Genomic DNA, 18,998 nt, shown 5'->3' with positions numbered 1-18,998 from the left:
ATAATTTTCATAATCTAATCTTTCTATTTTATACTATCTTATAGCAAACCACATTCACAAATAAAGAGCCGTGATGTACTGTAAACATGCTAAATTGTAAACATCTACATTTACAAGTATGGATGTACATTTATTTGTAAAATTATATTGCTGTACTTTTTTTGGTACTACATTAAAAACAAATTTATTCAGCTGTGAGCTTAAGTAGATTCTTATTAATATCTCTCTCTCTCTCTCTCTCTCTCTCTCTCTCTCTCTCTCTCTCTCTCTCTCTCTCTCTCTCTCTCTTTCTCTCATGTGGGAAATTCAGCTGGTGTAACATCGTAAATTTTGTGTTAACAGAATATATCTCAATAAATTTGAACTCTTTGTAACTTCGCTATCGTGTTAACGGGGAGTTAACTATACTGTAGTTGCTTAACCTGAGTGAATTGCAGAAACTTGTTTTAAAGAAGTACATGGTTTTCAGGACCAAATATGATGTTATACTATATATTTTCAGACTATTCTGGCTGAATACCGTATCCATAATGCTGATATCATCCTCAAGTACGATGCAACGGCTGATGATCTCATTGATGTCATCGAGGGAAATCGTGTTTATATCCCATGCATCTACCTTCTAAACAAAATTGGTATGCATATAGAATATTGTCTGCCCCTAGTCTTTCTATTTCTAGTACTAGATTTAAATAAACATGATAGTGATATTTGAGCTTAGCCTGAACTTCAATAATAACAAGACATGGTGTAGGATAGGCTAACAGAAACTTTTCAATATTAAACTTAGCCGGTGATCATATAAGCTGTCAGCTCTGCTGCCCGACAGAAAAAACCTAAGGACAAAATACGCCAGCGATCGCTATACAGGTGGGGGTGTACATCAACAGCGCCATCTGTCGAGCAGGTACTCAAGTACTCCATGTAAACACAGAACCAATTTTCTCTCTGTCGTGCCACCGGCAAGACCTACTAAATACGCTGTTGCTTACTGGATTGATTTTCACAGATTTTGGTGAAGTACTCATTTCTAGTTATTAGCTTTCGCTTTGCAGAGGTTATCTTCAATATTTCCTTGCATTCTTTGATTGAATTTTGGATTATTTGTTGACGACTTGGATAGATTTTGAATTTCCCCTTTGACTAATTCAAGATGGCTGACCCTTCTCAAGTCCCTAAATACAGGAAGTGTAGTGCTAGGGACTGTTCAAGGCGTCTTCCGAAGGCCTCTATCGATCCGCACACCATTTGTTCCAATTGTCGGGGTAAATCCTGTCAATGGGAAGATCGGTGTGAGGAATGCGTTGGGCTTTCGGAATTCGATTTTCTCGAATTCCTTAAATATTCACGTAGGCTAGAGAGAGAGAGAGTCAGGAGGAGTTCATCTCGCTCAGTTGATTTTTCCTCTCCCCATGCCCCACAACCTATTCCTTCCCCTGTAGTGGTTGCTCCTGATCCCCCTTCTAGCACTCAACAACCTTCGATGGCAGATATGATGCGTGCCATCCAGGCTCTGGGTGAGAGAGTCGAGTCATTGGCGAGTGACCGTAACCAACTCATGGCAGACGTCAGGGAGTTGAAGGGTAAGAGTGCAGTGGGTAGTGACCTAGTGAGTGGAAGTGTTGTGAAAAGTGTTAGTGTTGCGCTTGAGGGTGCGTCTGTTCGTGCCTGTCGTCCTCCCAGTCCGGGACCTCTTGCAAGCTCCCAAGCCCAGGGGAGAAGCAATGTCGTACGACCAAAGGGTTCGACAGGCTTTAATCAGCGGACAGACGTTCCCTCCGTGGTTTCAGACGTATCTTGCCAAGATCGCCCCACCCACAAGAAGACGAGAGAGCCCATTTATTCCTCGTCTGCGGAAGATGTTTCTCGGCAGAAACAATGGACCAAGGTCTCACGACCTCTCAAACGCAAGGTCCCTTCCGCGCAAGTCCAACGGCCCAGTTGTAGCCACTGGGTCAGTTCGGACTCGCTGCAGTCTTCAGATGACTGCACACCTCCTAAGAGAGGCAAAGCGGTACCGCAACAGGCAGTAACACCGTCTGTTGCCGCACCTGCTACTGTAGACCCTAAGTGGGCTTTGCTGCAGACCATGCAGACACAGTTGTCATCGTTTATGCAGGACTTTCGTGCGAAGAAGGTTGACGCTGCACCCGTTAGCCTACAACCTACCACGGTTGTGCGTCCAGTTGACGCTGAGGCTACCTTCTCCCGCACTCCAGCTGTGAGAGTCCCGCCACCCATGCGCTCTGTACCCTGCCAGCCGCATGTTGACGTTCGCCGACGCACGGAACCCTCCGTTGACGTTCGCGAGTTACAACAACAACAACCTAAGTTGTTTTGTTTTGACGCGGTGCGTCAACCTCCGCAACCCACTGTGGTTACCCCTACTCGCCCACAGCAGACTATACAGTCGGGAGTAGACGCTTTGCGCCCCCGCGCAGCTATGGTTGTTGCCTGCTCTCAGACTGACCAACAGTTCCATGACGTTGCGTCCAGTGCAGTCACGCATGCACCCGTGCTGCCGGACTCAGCTGACCAGCCAATGCCTACTCCTTTGCCGCTTCCTCTTCAGCATTCAGACGATGGACTCTCTGATGATGACGACGCTGCACACCTTGACGACCCGCACACGGACATTGACGAACCCAAGACCACGCCTCCCTCCCTGGACTTTAGAAAAGTACTTGCACTGTTCAAGGACTTGTATCCAGATCAGTTTGTTTCTGCGGCCCCACGCTCACCTCCATCTGAGTTCGCTTTAGGCACGCAGTCATCCGCGCCTGCCTTTACGAAGCTCGTCCTCGCCCGCTCGTCCAAGAGAGCTTTAAGGGTGTTGGGAGATTGGATGCAGTCCAAAAAGCACCTGGGGAAGACAGCATTCTTGTTTCCCCCTGCGAAACTCGCTTCCAGATCGAGCGTCTGGTATGCCACGGGAGAAGTTCTCGGCTTGGGAGTTCCTGCCTCTGCCCAGGGCGACTTCTCAAGTCTAGTAGACTCTCCCCGCAGGCTGGCCATGAGACGCTCCAAGATTTGTTGGACTCCTTCAGATTTAGATCATCTGATGAAAGGAGTGTTCAGAGCGTTCGAAGTGTTTAACTTTTTGGACTGGTGTTTGGGAGCGTTGAGCAGGAAGACCTCCCCTTCTGACAAGGAAACTTCCATGCTCATTATGTCCTGCATGGACAAGGCCATACGGGACGGTTCCAGTGAGCTTGCGGCTTCGTTCATTTCCGGGGTCCTCAAGAAACGAGAAAACCTTTGCTCCTTCTTGTCAGCTGGAGTAACTCAATGTCAGAGGTCGGAGCTTATGTTTGCCCCTCTCTCGAAGTGCCTTTTCCCAGAGGAGTTGATCAAGGAGATTGCTGCCTCCTTGATTCAAAAAGACACGCATGACCTGGTTGCGTCATCTGCACGCAAAGCCACCCCTTTGCCTTCCGTGTCTAGACCCAAGATGGATACTCCAGCGTCAAGATTCATTCCGTCCTTTCGTGGCAGAGCCTCCAGCAGAGGAGGTGCTCGTGCCGAAGGGAAACGTGGGAGCAAGAAGAAAGGTACCAAGTCCTTTAGAGGCAGAGTCTGACTGCCACATTCTTCAGACAGCAGTGGGAGCCAGACTCAAGAACTACTGGCAGTCCTGGGAGAACAGGGGCGCAGATGCACAATCTGTGAAGTTGCTCAGAGAGGGGTACAAGATCCCATTCTTGCGCAAGCCCCCTCTAGCAACGACTCCCATCGACCTCTCTCCCAGGTACAGAGAGGAGGACAAGCGGCTAGCTTTGAAGCAAGAGGTGTCTCTCTTACTAGAAAAGGGAGCGGTAGTCAAAGTCCGGGACCATCAATCCCCGGGCTTCTACAACCGTCTCTTCTTAGTGGTAAAGAAGACAGGAGGGTGGAGACCGGTGCTAGACGTCAGTGCTCTGAATGTTTTTGTCACCAAGCAGACGTTCGCCATGGAGACGGCAAAGTCTGTTCTAGCAGCGGTCAGGAAGGAAGACTGGATGGTCTCTTTGCACCTCAAGGACGCTTACTTTCACGTCCCCATCCACCCAGATTCCCAACCTTTTCTAAGGTTCGTTTACGGGAAGGTTGTCTACCAATTTCAAGCCCTGTGCTTTGGCCTAAGCACGGCGCCTCTTGTCTTTACGAAACTGATGAGGAATATTGCCAAATTCCTGCATTTAGCAGACATCAGAGCCTCCCTCTATTTGGACGACTGGCTTTTAAGAGCTTCGTCCAGTCGTCGCTGTCTGGAGAATCTAAAGTGGACTCTAGATCTGACCAAGGAATTGGGTCTCCTGGTCAATATGGAAAAGTCCCAACTGGTCCCATCCCAAACTATAGTGTACCTAGGGATGGAGATTCACAGTCAAGCTTTTCGGGCTTTTCCGTCGGCCCCCAGAATAAGTCAAGCCCAAGGATGCATCCAGGACATGCTAATGAAGGACCGATGTTCAGTCAGACAGTGGATGAGTCTGATAGGGACGCTTTCATCACTGGACCAGTTCATTGCGTTAGGGAGACTGCACCTCCGTCCCCTTCAATTTCACCTGGCTGTTCACTGGAGAAAGGACAAGACGCTAGAAGCGGTCTCGATCCCTATTTCCGAGAAGATGAAGTCATCACTGACCTGGTGGAAGGACAACATCAACCTCAGAGAGGGTCTGCCACTGACTGTTCAGACCCCCAACCACGTTCTCTTCTCGGACGCATCGGACACGGGCTGGGGTGCGACATTAGACGGTCGGGAATGCTCGGGCACCTGGAACGCGGAGCAAAGAGCGTTACATATCAACTGCAAGGAGCTACTGGCAGTTCATCTGGCCTTGAAAAGCTTCAAGTCCCTCCTTCTAGGCAAGGTGGTGGAGGTGAACTCCGACAACACCACGGCCTTGGCGTACATCTCCAAGCAAGGAGGGACCCATTCTCTGAAGTTGTACGAGATCGCAAGGGACCTCCTCACCTGGTCAAGAGATCTAAACCTGTCTCTAGTAACGAGGTTCATTCAAGGCAACATGAATGTCATGGCGGACCGCCTCAGTCGGAAGGGTCAAATCATCCCAACAGAATGGACCCTTCACAAGAATGTATGCAAGAGACTTTGGGCCACATGGGGCCAACCTACCATAAATCTCTTTGCAACCTCAATGACCAAGAGGCTCCCAAATTATTGCTCGCCAATCCCGGACCCAGCAGCAGTTCATATAGATGCCTGTCTACTGGATTGGTCCCATCTAGACCTTTATGCATTCCCCCCGTTCAAGATTGTCAACAAGGTACTGCAGAAGTTCGCCTCTCACGAAGGGACAAGGTTGACGTTGGTTGCTCCTCTCTGGCCCGCGAGAGAATGGTTCACCGAGGTACTGCAATGGCTAGTGGACGTTCCCAGAACACTTCCGCTAAGAGTGGACCTTCTACGTCAGCCACACGTAAAGAAGGTACACCCAAGCCTCCACGCTCTTCGTCTGACTGCCTTCAGACTATCGAAAGACTCTCAAGAGCTAGAGGCTTTTCGAAGGAGGCAGCCAGGGCGATTGCTAGAGCAAGGAGGACATCCACTCTTAGAGTCTACCAGTTGAAGTGGGAAGTCTTCCGAAGCTGGTGCAAGTCGGTATCAGTATCCTCAACCAGTACCTCTGTAACTCAAATAGCTGACTTCCTTTTATATCTGAGGAAGGAAAGATCTCTTTCAGCTCCCACGATCAAGGGTTACAGAAGCATGTTGGCAGCAGTCTTCCGTCACAGAGGCTTAGATCTTTCCAACAACAAAGATCTACAGGACCTCCTTAAGTCTTTTGAGACCTCGAAGGAGCGTCGTTTGGCCACACCAGGTTGGAATTTAGACGTGGTACTAAGATTCCTTATGTCAGAAAGGTTCGAGCCGCTACAATCAGCCTCCTTTAAAGATCTCACTTTAAAGACTCTTTTCCTCGTTTGCTTAGCTACAGCTAAAAGAATCAGTGAGATACACGCCTTCAGCAGGAACATCGGATTTTCATCTGAAACGGCTACATGTTCTTTCCAGCTTGGTTTTCTAGCCAAAAACGAACTACCTTCTCGTCCTTGGCCGAAATCGTTCGATATTCCAAGCCTTTCTAATTTGGTTGGAAATGAACTAGAAAGAGTCTTGTGCCCTGTTAGAGCTCTTAAGTTCTATTTAAAACGAACTAAACCTTTACGAGGACAGTCAGAAGCTTTATGGTGTGCTATTAAGAAACCTTCTTTACCTATGTCGAAGAATGCAGTTTCCTATTATATTAGACTGTTGATACGAGAAGCTCATTCCCATCTGAATGAGGAAGACCATGCTTTGCTGAAGGTAAGGACACATGAAGTTAGAGCTGTCGCAACTTCATGGCCTTCAAACAAAACAGATCTCTGCAGAGTATAATGGACGCAACCTATTGGAGAAGCAAGTCAGTGTTCGCGTCTTTTTATCTTAAAGATGTCCAGTCTCTTTACGAGAACTGCTACACCCTGGGACCATTCGTAGCAGCGAGTGCAGTAGTGGGTGAGGGCTCAACCACTACATTCCCCTAATTCCATAACCTTTTTAATCTTTCTCTTGAAATGTTTTTTATTGTTGTTTTTGGGTTGTCCGGAAGGCTAAGAAGCCTTTCGCATCCTGGTTGATTTGGCGGGTGGTCAAATTCTTTTCTTGAGAAGCGCCTAGATTAGAGGTTTTGATGAGGTCCTTTAGTATGGGTTGCAACCCTTCATACTTCAGCTCCTAGGAGTCGCTCAGCATCCTATGAGGATCGCGAGGCTCAGTAAGGAAGACGTACTTAAAAAGGCAGAGTAATTGTTCAAGTCGACTTCCTTACCAGGTACTTATTTATTTTATGTTTGTTATTTTGAATAACTGCTAAAATGAAATACAAAATACTTAGCTCTTAATAATGTAAACATGTAATGCTGGTCTCTACCCACCCCCCTGGGTGTGAATCAGCTTATATGATCACCGGCTAAGTTTAATATTGAAAAATGTTATTTTTATTAATAAAATAAATTTTTGAATATACTTACCCGGTGATCATATATTAAAGGACCCTCCCTTCCTCCCCAATAGAGACCCAGTGGACCGAGGAGAAAATTGGTTCTGTGTTTACATGGAGTACTTGAGTACCTGCTCGACAGATGGCGCTGTTGATGTACACCCCCACCTGTATAGCGATCGCTGGCGTATTTTGTCCTTAGGTTTTTTCTGTCGGGCAGCAGAGCTGACAGCTTATATGATCACCGGGTAAGTATATTCAAAAATTTATTTTATTAATAAAAATAACATATTTCAAAGTAGAAAGAAGATATATATATATATATATATATATATATATATATATATATATATATATATATATATATATAATGTATTATAATATATTATATAATATATGTTTAAGCCTATTCTTTTGGTTACTGGATGTAATGATTTGATAATTTACTCTTCTACAGATCAGATTAGTATTGAAGAATTGGATATCATCTATCGTATACCCCACTGTGTGCCCATATCTGCCCATCATAAGTGGAATTTTGATGATCTATTAGAAAAGATGTGGGAGTACTTGATGTTGTGTCGAATGTAAGTACTGTAATCCCTTTTATTGCTAAAGTTGTTGTAAAGTAATTAAATTTTCTTTGCTTCTACGCAAGTACGAACTCTTTGTCCATTAAGTAGGAGTATGTATTCAGCATAAACTGTAATGGCCATTGAATTGTTAACAAGTTAGGTGCTGTAGTTAGCCTGATTGTAGCATGTTGCTTTTGTCTTTGGACAAAAAGAAGTGATGTACTCATTGATGCTCCTGTCTGATTGATCTTCTTTAATTGTACTTGAAGGTGCTTTAGCTTAACCCCTTCACTATGATAACTCCCTGGTTCTACACGTTTACATACGAGATATGTTATTTGATATTTCATTAAAAATGCTCCTCCCCTCCCTGATATTAGCCCCTCCTTCTTTCTTCAGCCAATCAATGAAGACTTTGAGATTCTAGCCTTTATTCCTGATTGTGTAAGTTTTATTTTAGTGTGTTTATGTTACCATGTAGAATCACACTACTCTCTAGCCAATGGCAACCTTCCTTATGTGAAACATTACTCTAACCTCCCTGACACCCCCCAGCTTAGAGATGTAGGGATCCTCACATCTCACCCCACCACCAACTGAAACACTTGCAAATCTATTATTTATTCATGATTATGTAAGGGCTATATTAGTGTATCTTTATGATGGCATACATGTTTAAATCTCAAATCACACAGGAAATATTCTCTAAAGTGAGACATAGATGTGTTGTTCTTCCCCCCCCCCCCCCATCCACAATGCCACCAAAAACTATAGTCATGCAAGTTGTTGAAAACTCTGTTTGGTCAAATTCTATCTCACTCATATCTAGATTCACACAAAATTATCTCCATACTATAAATAATTACCTGAAAATATGTCAGTTAATATAAATCTTCCCCCCCCCCTTTTTTTATATATATAATTTTCTGAAGTTTTTCATCATTTGCATTTCACAGGTATCTTTGAATAGGCTATCGATTAATGTTATTATTCCCATAATTGAAATATTGAGTAACAGTACAAAGTATTTTATGGTTTGTATTGGTAGTTATGAGTATTATTTAGTGTAAATTTGACTCTACAACTAGGACAGAATCTCATATTTTATTCTAATTTAATTACCTTTGTTTCATTTCCTATAGTAGATTAGTATTTATCTATTGAAAATATGCTAATATGACAAATACTTTTTATTGAAGTAATATATATTCTTGTACATTATGAAAAATTAAATATTTTTCTTGGTAAGTTAGTATTCAGTTTTGTCTTGCATATTTCGCAAGTCATTCTTTGTGGAGTTCATGTCTAATGTCTGGTGACGTCATATTTCTGTTGGAAGGCGATCCGACAAATCAAGTCATCTCCTTTCGATTCATTACCGAGTAATATTCTCATCATCAAAACTATTGAGTAACGATACCAAGTATTTCTGTATCAGTTGTTAACTTGCCGTAAATTAAAGGAAATAAGTACTGTATGTCTGGTAATGTTATATTTCTGGCAAAAGGCGATCTTGTAAATAGAGTGATTTCCTTTCGATACGTTACTGAGTAACATTAGTATTCCCATTATCGAAAAGAGTTACGATACCAAGAATTTCGCTATCTCTATCTACCATGACACTTCTCCCAATTTTTGGGGTAGCCGACATAAAAAAAAGAAAGAATAAAAGGGACTTTTCATCACTTCGTTACTTCCAGCCTGATGAGGGATTCAGCTTAGTTTGGTTGATACTGCTTGGGTGCCACAGGTCACCCTCCCCTGTTATCCACCACAATGAAGCTTCATATGCTGAATCATGTACTGCTGCTACCTCAGCGGTCACCAAGGCAACCGGAGGAGGCAGCAGGGCCTTTTGGAAATGCATCCCAGTCGCTCGCCATTCATTCCTATTTTTGCCTCTATCACATTTATCCTCCAATTACCCAGAGCTTTCTTCACTCCATCCATACACCCTAACTTTGGCTTTCCTCTTATACATTGTCCATTTTCCATTCTCTCTATATGACGAAATCACTTCAACACATTCATATTCTGTAAACAAGGCACCATTGAAGAAGCTTCTCACAACCTGAGAGGTGTAGAACAATTCTCACAAAGGTAAAACCTATAGTGTTGATATAAGAAAGGTTTAGTCCTTTTGAATGTAAATTTGGCCAGTACTCTCCCCCTAACTACTAATTTAGTGTAGGTAGTAGGTTGGTAGGGCACCAACCACCCGTTGAGATACTCCCGCTAGAGAGTTATTGACTCCTTTAACTGGCCAGACATTATTACATTGGATCCATATCTTTGGTTATGGCTCATTTTTTCTTTGCCTACACATACACTAAATAGTCCGGCTTATTCTTACCACGTTCTCCTCTGTCCTCATACACTTGACAACACTGAGATTATCAAACAATTCTTCTTCACTCAAGGGATTAGCTACTGCTCTATGATTGTTCAGTCGCTACTTTCCTTTTGATAAAGGTGTTAGAGACTCTAGCTATGGTAGGCAACTCTTCTAGGAGAAGGACACTCCAAAATGAAACCAATGTTCTCTAGTCGTGGATAGTGCCATGGTCTCTGTACAATTGTCTTCCATTGTCTTGGGGTGGAGGTCTCTTGCTTGAGGGTACACTTGGGCACACGTTTCTATCTTATTTCTCTTCATCTTGCTTTTTTCAAGTTTTTATACTCTATATATGAAAAATATTTTTTGATGTTAAGTGTTCTTAGAATATTTTATATTGTTCATTACTTCTCTTGTAGTTTATTTACTTATTTCCTTTCCTCACTGAGCTATTTTCCCTGTTGGAGCCCTTTGGTTTATAGCATCTTGCTTTTTCAACGAGGGTTGTCATCGTCGTCGGCACCCACTCGTGTCCGAGTATTGGGTTCTGTCGTTAGCCATGGTGGAGGAAACGACAGAATGCCAGTAGCTGGGTATATTGTTTTGGGTGGTCGTGGCTTTGCAACGGCCACGCACACACACTTGGCCCACATCAAGACATATGAGACAGGCGGCTTCTCCGATGTTGGTTGCATCGGGCTGCCGGGTTCTTGTTATGTCAAGGCCCGCCTTGTTGCCTGCCCGACAGGCATTGCCCTCTTCCGCCGGCGCTGGGAAGCTCCGCCGTTGGGGTCTTGTTTGGTTTGATTTTGGAGTTTTCCTTCTCCTAGCCTTTGCCTATCTTAAAATAAAGGAGAAGGCCTATAAAATACCAGGTACCTTAATAAGCAATCATTAAATTTTGGATTACAGGGCAAATCTTAGAAATCATCCAACCTCGAAAAAAGTCATCCTGACAAATGGAACAGAGAGATGATATCACCATACAGCCTTCTCAAATACATAGTGGCAAAAGTTAAAACATAGGAGAAAAGAATTATCTGAACAAAATACCTTCCTTTGAAAAGATAACTCCTAAATTCATGAAACAAACTCACACCACAAGGAAAAGCTTTCTGAATATAATAATCCAAACCCTGCATGAACTAAAAAATTACTTCTGTCCAATATCTATATAAAATCATGTTTATTGTTAATACTGTAGTCCTCAATATTATAAATATTAAGATGGTATTACTGATCATTTCCATAAAAAAAATATACACAATGTTCTGTTGGAACATACTACTCCAAAAACAAAAAGACTACAGTACTGGAAAATGGTGGACCACACACTTGGATTATGGTGGTTTCACTTTTCCTTACCAGTTTGTTGATAGTACATGTACATTAAAGTTTATTTGTATATTAATGACTGTTTTCAGCATAGTTATTTATATATAGTTATTTAGTTATTTTATTGATTATTAAACTAATTTACTGTACATGCAAACTTCTGGAAGAAGGGGAGATGTAACGAGTTGTTGCTCGTTAAGCAGTTTAGTATCCTTTACTACCTAACTATTTATTTATGTAAATAGCTGTTATAATAATTATCTTACATAATGTTAAACCTAAGGGCAGTATTCCTTTGGAGTTTGTAGCATTAGCTTATGTTCATGGCTCTACTGTATATTTGACTTATACTAATAAAGTCTTGGATTATTATGAAGAAGGTTTACTCCCCAACCTATCTCAGTCGGGTATAAGAGGGAGCTCCCCCGAACACTTCTGTCAGAAGCAGAAGGTCCCGAAACCATTCTGCATGGAGCCACATCGGCACTATTAATGTCATAGATAGGTTACTTGAAAATCTCACCCTGTTGAGGATTCTTCTTAAATATGAAACATGGGGGAACGCATAATCGTCTAGGTGATCCCACAGATGTTGAAAGGCATCTTGAAAGACCGCCTGCGGATCTGGTACTGGAGAGCAGTAAACCGGGAGACTCCGGTTCAAGGACGCTGCTAACAGGTCTATTGTTAGCAAACCCCACAAAGGGTTGTAGCTTAGCAATTAATAATAATAGTAATAGTCAGCAATGAGCTTTGGCAACATCATTTAATTAAAAATTGATAATGAACCAAGATTTACTTTTTTTTTTTAATAATGACATTCTAACTACGTTGTCTGCATTCATAAGTTCAACAGATCCCTCATTTGTATGGCCATTTTGGTATACCCGTAATAATTGAAAAGTTTTTCCTCATATGGCTGAGTCACACTCATCTAAAGGAGTTACCTACATGTGTATGGTCTATTGACTAAAGTGCTTATACCTCTCCTCTTCCTGGGAGTTGTCTATGTTCGGTAAGAGCTTTGAGCAGACTTGGAGACACCCATGATCTCAGGCCCCTGGAGTGGGACTTTACCTTCGTTTTCAAGGCTCTTACAAGTACCCTAAAAATTACCTTTCTGTAGTCGCCCACGCTGATACGTGGAAGGAGGTCTTCAGTTTTGCGTCAGGCTTCGTGGCTGTGACCAAGAACATAGCGGCACAAAAACCTAAGTTCGAGTCCTTGATTTTCTCCTTCTGAGAGGTGTCAGGTAGTGATCAAGAGGAGATGCTCTTGTGTCTCATAAAGGCTCTGCTGTGCCATCTGAAAAGAACATGACATCTCAGGCGTGAGTGTTGGAGGCACTCAGGCCGATAACGGAATACAATCTCTTTCTGGCTTTGTGAGACAAAACGTAGAGCGTATGCCTCGACTGATGACAGTTGAGGCACCAGTCTGGACCAGGGTTCATGAAGTCGGGTAATGGTCCCACCCTTGGTTTCAGGAATTAACCTGTCAGTGGGCCAAGTAGTAAAGGCCGGTATCTGCAAGAGAAAGACCACCTTTACAGCATTTTACTTGAGAGAGTTTACCCATAATTCCCTAGACACCTTTGTGCTTTGACCTATGGTGGCTGCTCAAGTTGTTTAACCAACTCAGCTTCCTTACAGGACAAGGATCCATCTTGTCTATAGTCTATCTATCTATATACCAAGGCACTTCCCCCAAGTTTGGGGGGAAATCGAGATCAAACAAATGAAAAAAAGGGGATCTTTCCTCTCTACGCTCCTCCCAGCCTGACGAGGAACTCAACCGAGTTCGGCTGGTACTTCTACAGCGCCACAGCTCACCCTCTCCCGTTATCTACCACAGGTGAACCTTCGTAACGCTGAATCCCCTACTGCTGCTACCTCGGCTGTCATCCAAGGTGACTGGAGGAAGCAGCAGGGCCTACTGGAACTGCGTCACAATCGCTCGCCATTCATTGAAAAATAGATTACAAAATGCTATAATAAAGCATATGATATCCTATGGACCAAGAAAATTAAATAATGATATACATTAAGAAAATATAGACAAAATAGGACCTAGATAACCACAGTATCATGACAATAAATCTACAGAAACTTCACTTTTTAAGTTCATCATACGTCCAGATCGGGTTACAACACGTCTCTCGGTCCTTATCTTGATCTTAAATCGACGACTACCTGTACGGTGTTAAATAGTGGTATGTAAGATATAGTAATACTGTGCAGGGAATTCTAACACAGCTACAAGGTTTTAAAGGTATAAGTCATTTTAAAATAGTTTCTAATTTTACTAACATTATACTTTATATTTTTCAGTTATACCAAACCAAAAGGCCAGTTACCCGACTATAGTGCTCCGGTAGTATTGCATTCTGAAAGAAGGTCTGTAGAAGACTTTTGTAACAAGATCCATCGAACTATCATCAGAGAATTCAAATAGTAAGTGTGTTTTTGTTTTAGTTGGCCTCTGATTGTTGGGCACACTGTATTATACCTGTTGTGATTGCATTATAATTTGTTCCTACACAGGTACAAACCCTTCCTTCTTTACTATGGATATATGTTTCAGCTTGAGCTGGAATTTAGCCACAAACTTTTGCACAAGGTGTCAACAACTCTCTGCTAGCTATCAGATGGTAGACTTACTAGTCTGCTTACACACTCACCCAGTTAGATCCCTTACTTGTTTTTTGCTTGGTGGAGTGAAGATGTATTGTCTCGTTTTCTTGTAAGAAAAACAGAGAATGGTTTTACATATTACGCATTTCATTCTTTGTTGAGTTAATATCACAGTGCACATGTCTGGTGACTTCATATTTTGGGCGGAACACTAGTGGGAAATTATATATACTACTTTGCAACCCTGTTGCTTGCTGATATACACTGAAAAGACCCAATTGTTCCTGGACCAGTTTTGGTTGAATCTTATGTATTAAAACCTCAGTGAGAATAGCAGTGTCTAGGTTGTACCTTACGTGTATCACACATGCTCGTACACTATAACGTGTATTTTTTTTTGCTTATCAAATTTCCTTTCTCTTTTTTAGGTGGGAGTGGTCTTGAGGAGTTGTGACCATGTGGGTTTGGCCTGGCATAGCAGGCCACTCTTGAAGAATGTTTATCAGCCATGGAGACAGATCCTCGCTGTTGGCCTGTGTGTAAACGACACTCCTGCAGGCAGGCTTCTCCATGCAACAAGTGTCGGGAGTCGTCATCCTCCCAGTGGGAGCGGTACAGTAGGCGACAGAAGTAGTAGTCTAAAAGGGATTCTTCTCTTATGGGGTCATCCTCAAGGTTAAAGAAATCCTAACTTCTTTCTCTGGCTCCTTGTATGCTCCCCTCTGCTTCTTCTTGTTCAACTTCCTCAGGAGCCCCATTGAGTAAGAGTGATGAACCCCAAGTGGCGCTCTTCCCCCAGTGAATTCTTCCTCCACTATTCCTTGCCCTCCTGAGAAATTGCTGGCTGGTTCTCTTCAGAGTTCTAGCCTAGGTCACCCATGTGGTGAGTGTGTGCAGTGAGAAGAATCAGTGCGCTGAGTTCACTCAAGAGAATTTTCGCGATCCTCCCTCTCTAAGAGAATGGTTGTTTCTCTTGGTATCGCGAGAGGGTGTCCACCCTTGAGTGATCACCTTCTCAAATTTATCGTAAGCAAGTTTCTAAACCTTCCCCTCTACCTCTTTTGAGCACCCTGGTGATTGTGGCTGCCTGCCAACTCATCTTTTGTCACTGTGCCCCTCAGGCACACTGAGCCTCTGAAGGTCTTTCGAGTTCAAAACCATCTGGGTTTTCGCTTCAGGCGCCGGCTCTTGTGGGGGAATTGGCGGGTTGGTCTGATGCTTGCAAGCAATGGCAGCACATGGTTTCAGCCAATCTAACCCCGGTTTGCTCGCCCTCACGGGGGTGCACATCCTATTCTGGTTGCATGAAAGGCTGTTCACAAACCCACCGCTAGTCTCCTGACCTTAATCTTGGAAAAGAAGCATGCACCAAACTGGTTCTTTCGTTTTTGTTCCCGATGAGGGCCTGGCTCTTTTCTCCTGTGATGCGCACAAGTTCATTCTTGCACTCTCCGGGAGAAGAGAGTTCTCGTGATCAGCGAGCTTATGAACATTCCTCGCCAAAAGCTTTTAAGGCTGCCCCGCGTTCGCGAGGACGAGCCCTGATTCTTAGAACCTGTGAAGGCTATTTGTTAAGCAGGCTACCATCGACCCTGCTCCAGCCTTATCATTGGCAAAATATGGGCAACCCGTAACTATTCCTCTCGCGATGATAGGTTCTCTTGAGAGTTCCAGCCTACCTTCAGACCATAGACGTAGGAGTACTGTCCCCGGGCGTGCCGTACCTCCTCCTCCAGTGTCTCTCCCACCTTCGCCTCCTGGTGACCCGTCTTGGTATCGCTGGTATGTCGACTTCCAAACTCCAAGGCTGTCCATGATCAGCCTGATCCTCTGTGGGATAAACTGGGTATCATCCCCATTCAAGTGGCCACAAAGCAGAGGAGACAAAGAAAATGCCTCCCCTTGGAGACACCTTTGATCCGTAAAACAGTAGAGGGTCGAGGTCTCCGGTAAAGATTTGGTTTTTGGACCATGCCAGTCATTTCACGCCTAGAGCCCATTACTGTTCTCAGCCAGCCTCCATAGTCCTTGCAGTCGGTCTCCTAGCTTCCTTGTGGGCTAAGCCTCAGGAGCAAAAGGATATGTAGACTTCCCAAAAACTGAGCATCAAAATACTCGATGACCCAGCACTTCAGAAAAGGAATCAGGATGCGGTGTCCTTGTTGCTGCCTTGTAGTGGTTTGCGGACTGTGGCCAGAGGTAGCACCCAAACTGTGTAGTGTCTGAATGCCAACCACAACCCAATGTTCACTACACAAAAAAATTATACATCGGTGGAATACCCAAAAATCTAGGTAACAGGTCAAGAGAACGGACCACTGGGCACCACCCCTTGATTTATACTTGGCAAGGGGACCAGCTAGAACCTTACTTCCCCCTTTTCTTCCCTTTCTTTTAGCTTGCTGAATTTAAGTAACATATCAGAACATTAGGTGAAAGGAAAAAAAACAATGAAAAAACAATACTAAAAAAAACAGTGGCTGAGAAGGGGACACAATGGTGAAAGGTTCTAGAATGAAATTCTGTCTTCATGAAAAACAAAGAAAATATTTATCTGAAACAAAACAAAAAAATTATATTCCTACGGTCTAGTTTGAAAGAATTAGATCTTCAAATTACATGAACAGAGACCTAGATATATCCATGGCAGAGCCTCATAGGAATCAACCCTCAAATAGTTAACAAGACAAGAAAATAATTTGAATCCTCAGTGATACACAGTATGTCATGGTTATTCTACACCCATGAAAATGGATAAGAGGCTAGAACAATTTCAATAGTCTTCTAAGGCCCCTCTTGATTGCAAAGCCACACACCCACAAAAAAATAAGATTCAGTATAAGTCTTTTCTTTCACATAAAATCTACTACTGCCAATTTATGCGGCAAAACTAGAATCACCAAGCAAACCTGATTTTATTAGGCTACCACAGGCTGACTAGCAACATACTCAGGTGGATCATGCAGATTTATTCCTGACTATGACAGGAACAAACTTGAAGCTTAAAGGAGAACCCTGCAACACTGTGGTTCATAATCTGCAAGAACAATCCACTGGGTTTAGGAATTGACAACACTTGTAAAGTTTAGCTCTCACTGCAAAAAACAAAACTGTTCTATGCCACTTTATGTTCACTTGGTTCTGGGGGCAAGTATTTGAAAAAACTGTCCATAAACCCTCTGTGTCAATATATTACCACCTAGGTCAGTGATAAGACTAACCTAGTTTCATTTGCTCCTAATTTTGAATCAAGTTACTATTTAGCAGGGAATGCTTAATTCACTCATCAGTGTACGGGAAAAAATATTTACAATACAAGTCTTGAGTAACTATTCTTTTGGCAACTTTATCTTTCGTATATACAGATACAGTACTTAGAATCCCCTCTGAAGAATAACCTAATCCTCTCTTCCTACTACGAGTAAGGGGCTGCGGTCATTACTTATTAAAAGAAATAATAATGGATTAAGGCATTTTTGGGGGGGAGGCACAGAGGGATACTCAAAATAATAGTGTTTCATAACAATATATAAAGAAATAGAATATTTATTCCATACCCACAAACCATTTAGCTTTCCTTTGACATAAACCCCTATATATTGCAGCCTGGCACTCATGTTCCTTTTAAGTCTCGGTCCCCTGACCGGTTACCAGTTGATGACCCTGACCTAACCTGCACTCTTAAGGTTGTGAGTCTCAGATCTCTGATTTGAAAAATTTTGGTGGTATGTTACCTTCGGCAGCTGGCCATAAAGCTTCTTCCACCAAGCAAGGAGAATTGGACTATTCCTTTATACAGGTGTTAGCATGCATGAGGAAAATCAATAAACTTGGGGATCCCACATACTCTACTCTCGAGGGAGAGAGACAGTATTGGATCTGTTCTGCTATTTCCCACGACCCATAAAAATAACAAATTTGGAAATAATTTCTATTTTTTGTAACTAATACAAACCTGTAGTTTTTTATAGGGATATTCTTTCAGTGAAGCTGGAAGGTTAGCCATTAGACTTTTAATGCAAGGTGGCAACGTTACCTAACCACTATAGTGGGTAGGTAGAGGGTGGCTTGGGGGTACTCCGCCACCTATATCCACTCACCTATCGGTTAACTGCGTCACTTTTTTATTGCAGGCAGGACTAATGGGGGAGACAGGTGTTGGTGGGATAATTTGTGTAAATAACTACAGGCTTGTATTAGGAAAAACAAAAAGTATTTCCAAATTTGTTATTTGTTCCTTCACTAACAAACCTTTCGTTATTTATGAGAATGACGTGCCCTTAGGAGGGAGGTACGTCCAACCACTGGCTTGGTCATTGACCCGGGTTTTCTCTGTACAGTATTGGACTAAATCTAGAGGATAAACTTGACACCTGACTAATTAAAGCCCGCCATGCACGCACAGTTTTAACTGAAAGATCGCTGAACTGACAGTTCTGCCATACATTGAGAGTGCCCACATAGTATTCTGTTCTGTCATCCATCTAACCTCAGTTGACACCCAGCCAGTGCCACGGCAACGTCTCTCTCCCAACATCTAAAGACTGGGCTTCTCTGCCTTGCCGGAGTGCTGAACTGATGTTAAAAAAAATAATAAATGTTGTAAACAGTCATTCTGTGGCAAGAGAACTTCCTCCACTAATTTCTACGATATGATAAATTACTACTAACATGGGGAGTAAGCTGTAAAAGTATATGTATATATATATATATATATATATCATCATCTCCTACGTCTATTGACGTAAAGGGCCTTGGTTAGATTTCACCAGTTGTCTTTGTCTTGAGCTTTTAATTCAATACTTCTCCATTCATCATCTACTTAGCGCTTTATAGTCCTAACCCATGTAGGCCTGGGTCTTCCAATCCTTTTAGTGCCTTGTGGAGCCCAGTTATTCCACGTTTGGTGAACTGTTCTTTCTTGGGGGAGTGCGAAGAGCATGCCCAAACCATATCCATCTACCCCTCATCCACATATGGTACTTGAGTAATCTCTTTTATAGTTTCATTTCTGATCCTGTCCTGCCATTTAACTCCCAATATCCTTCTGAGGGCTTTATTCTCAAATCTACTAAATCTATTGAAGATTGTTTCTTTGTCATACTATGACTCATGTCCATAGAGTAAC

General features: G+C 42.9%; 1 protein-coding gene across 1 annotated transcript in view; it reads left to right on the top strand.

Annotated features, from left to right (window-relative positions):
• Window positions 1-18,998, top strand: part of 128up (GTP-binding protein 128up) — a 56,178-nt gene that overhangs the window by 29,889 nt on the left and 7,291 nt on the right. The window contains 3 exon segments of the mRNA XM_068392222.1: window positions 503-635; window positions 7,450-7,579; window positions 13,568-13,690. Of these exon segments, the coding sequence (XP_068248323.1) occupies window positions 503-635; window positions 7,450-7,579; window positions 13,568-13,690 (386 nt within the window).

The sequence above is a fragment of the Palaemon carinicauda genome, chromosome 18, assembly GCF_036898095.1.
Source record: "Palaemon carinicauda isolate YSFRI2023 chromosome 18, ASM3689809v2, whole genome shotgun sequence".
Taxonomy (NCBI): Eukaryota; Metazoa; Arthropoda; class Malacostraca; order Decapoda; family Palaemonidae; genus Palaemon; species Palaemon carinicauda.
Note: the sequence above shows the minus strand (reverse complement) of the source record. Positions and strands in the feature narration are given on the sequence as shown.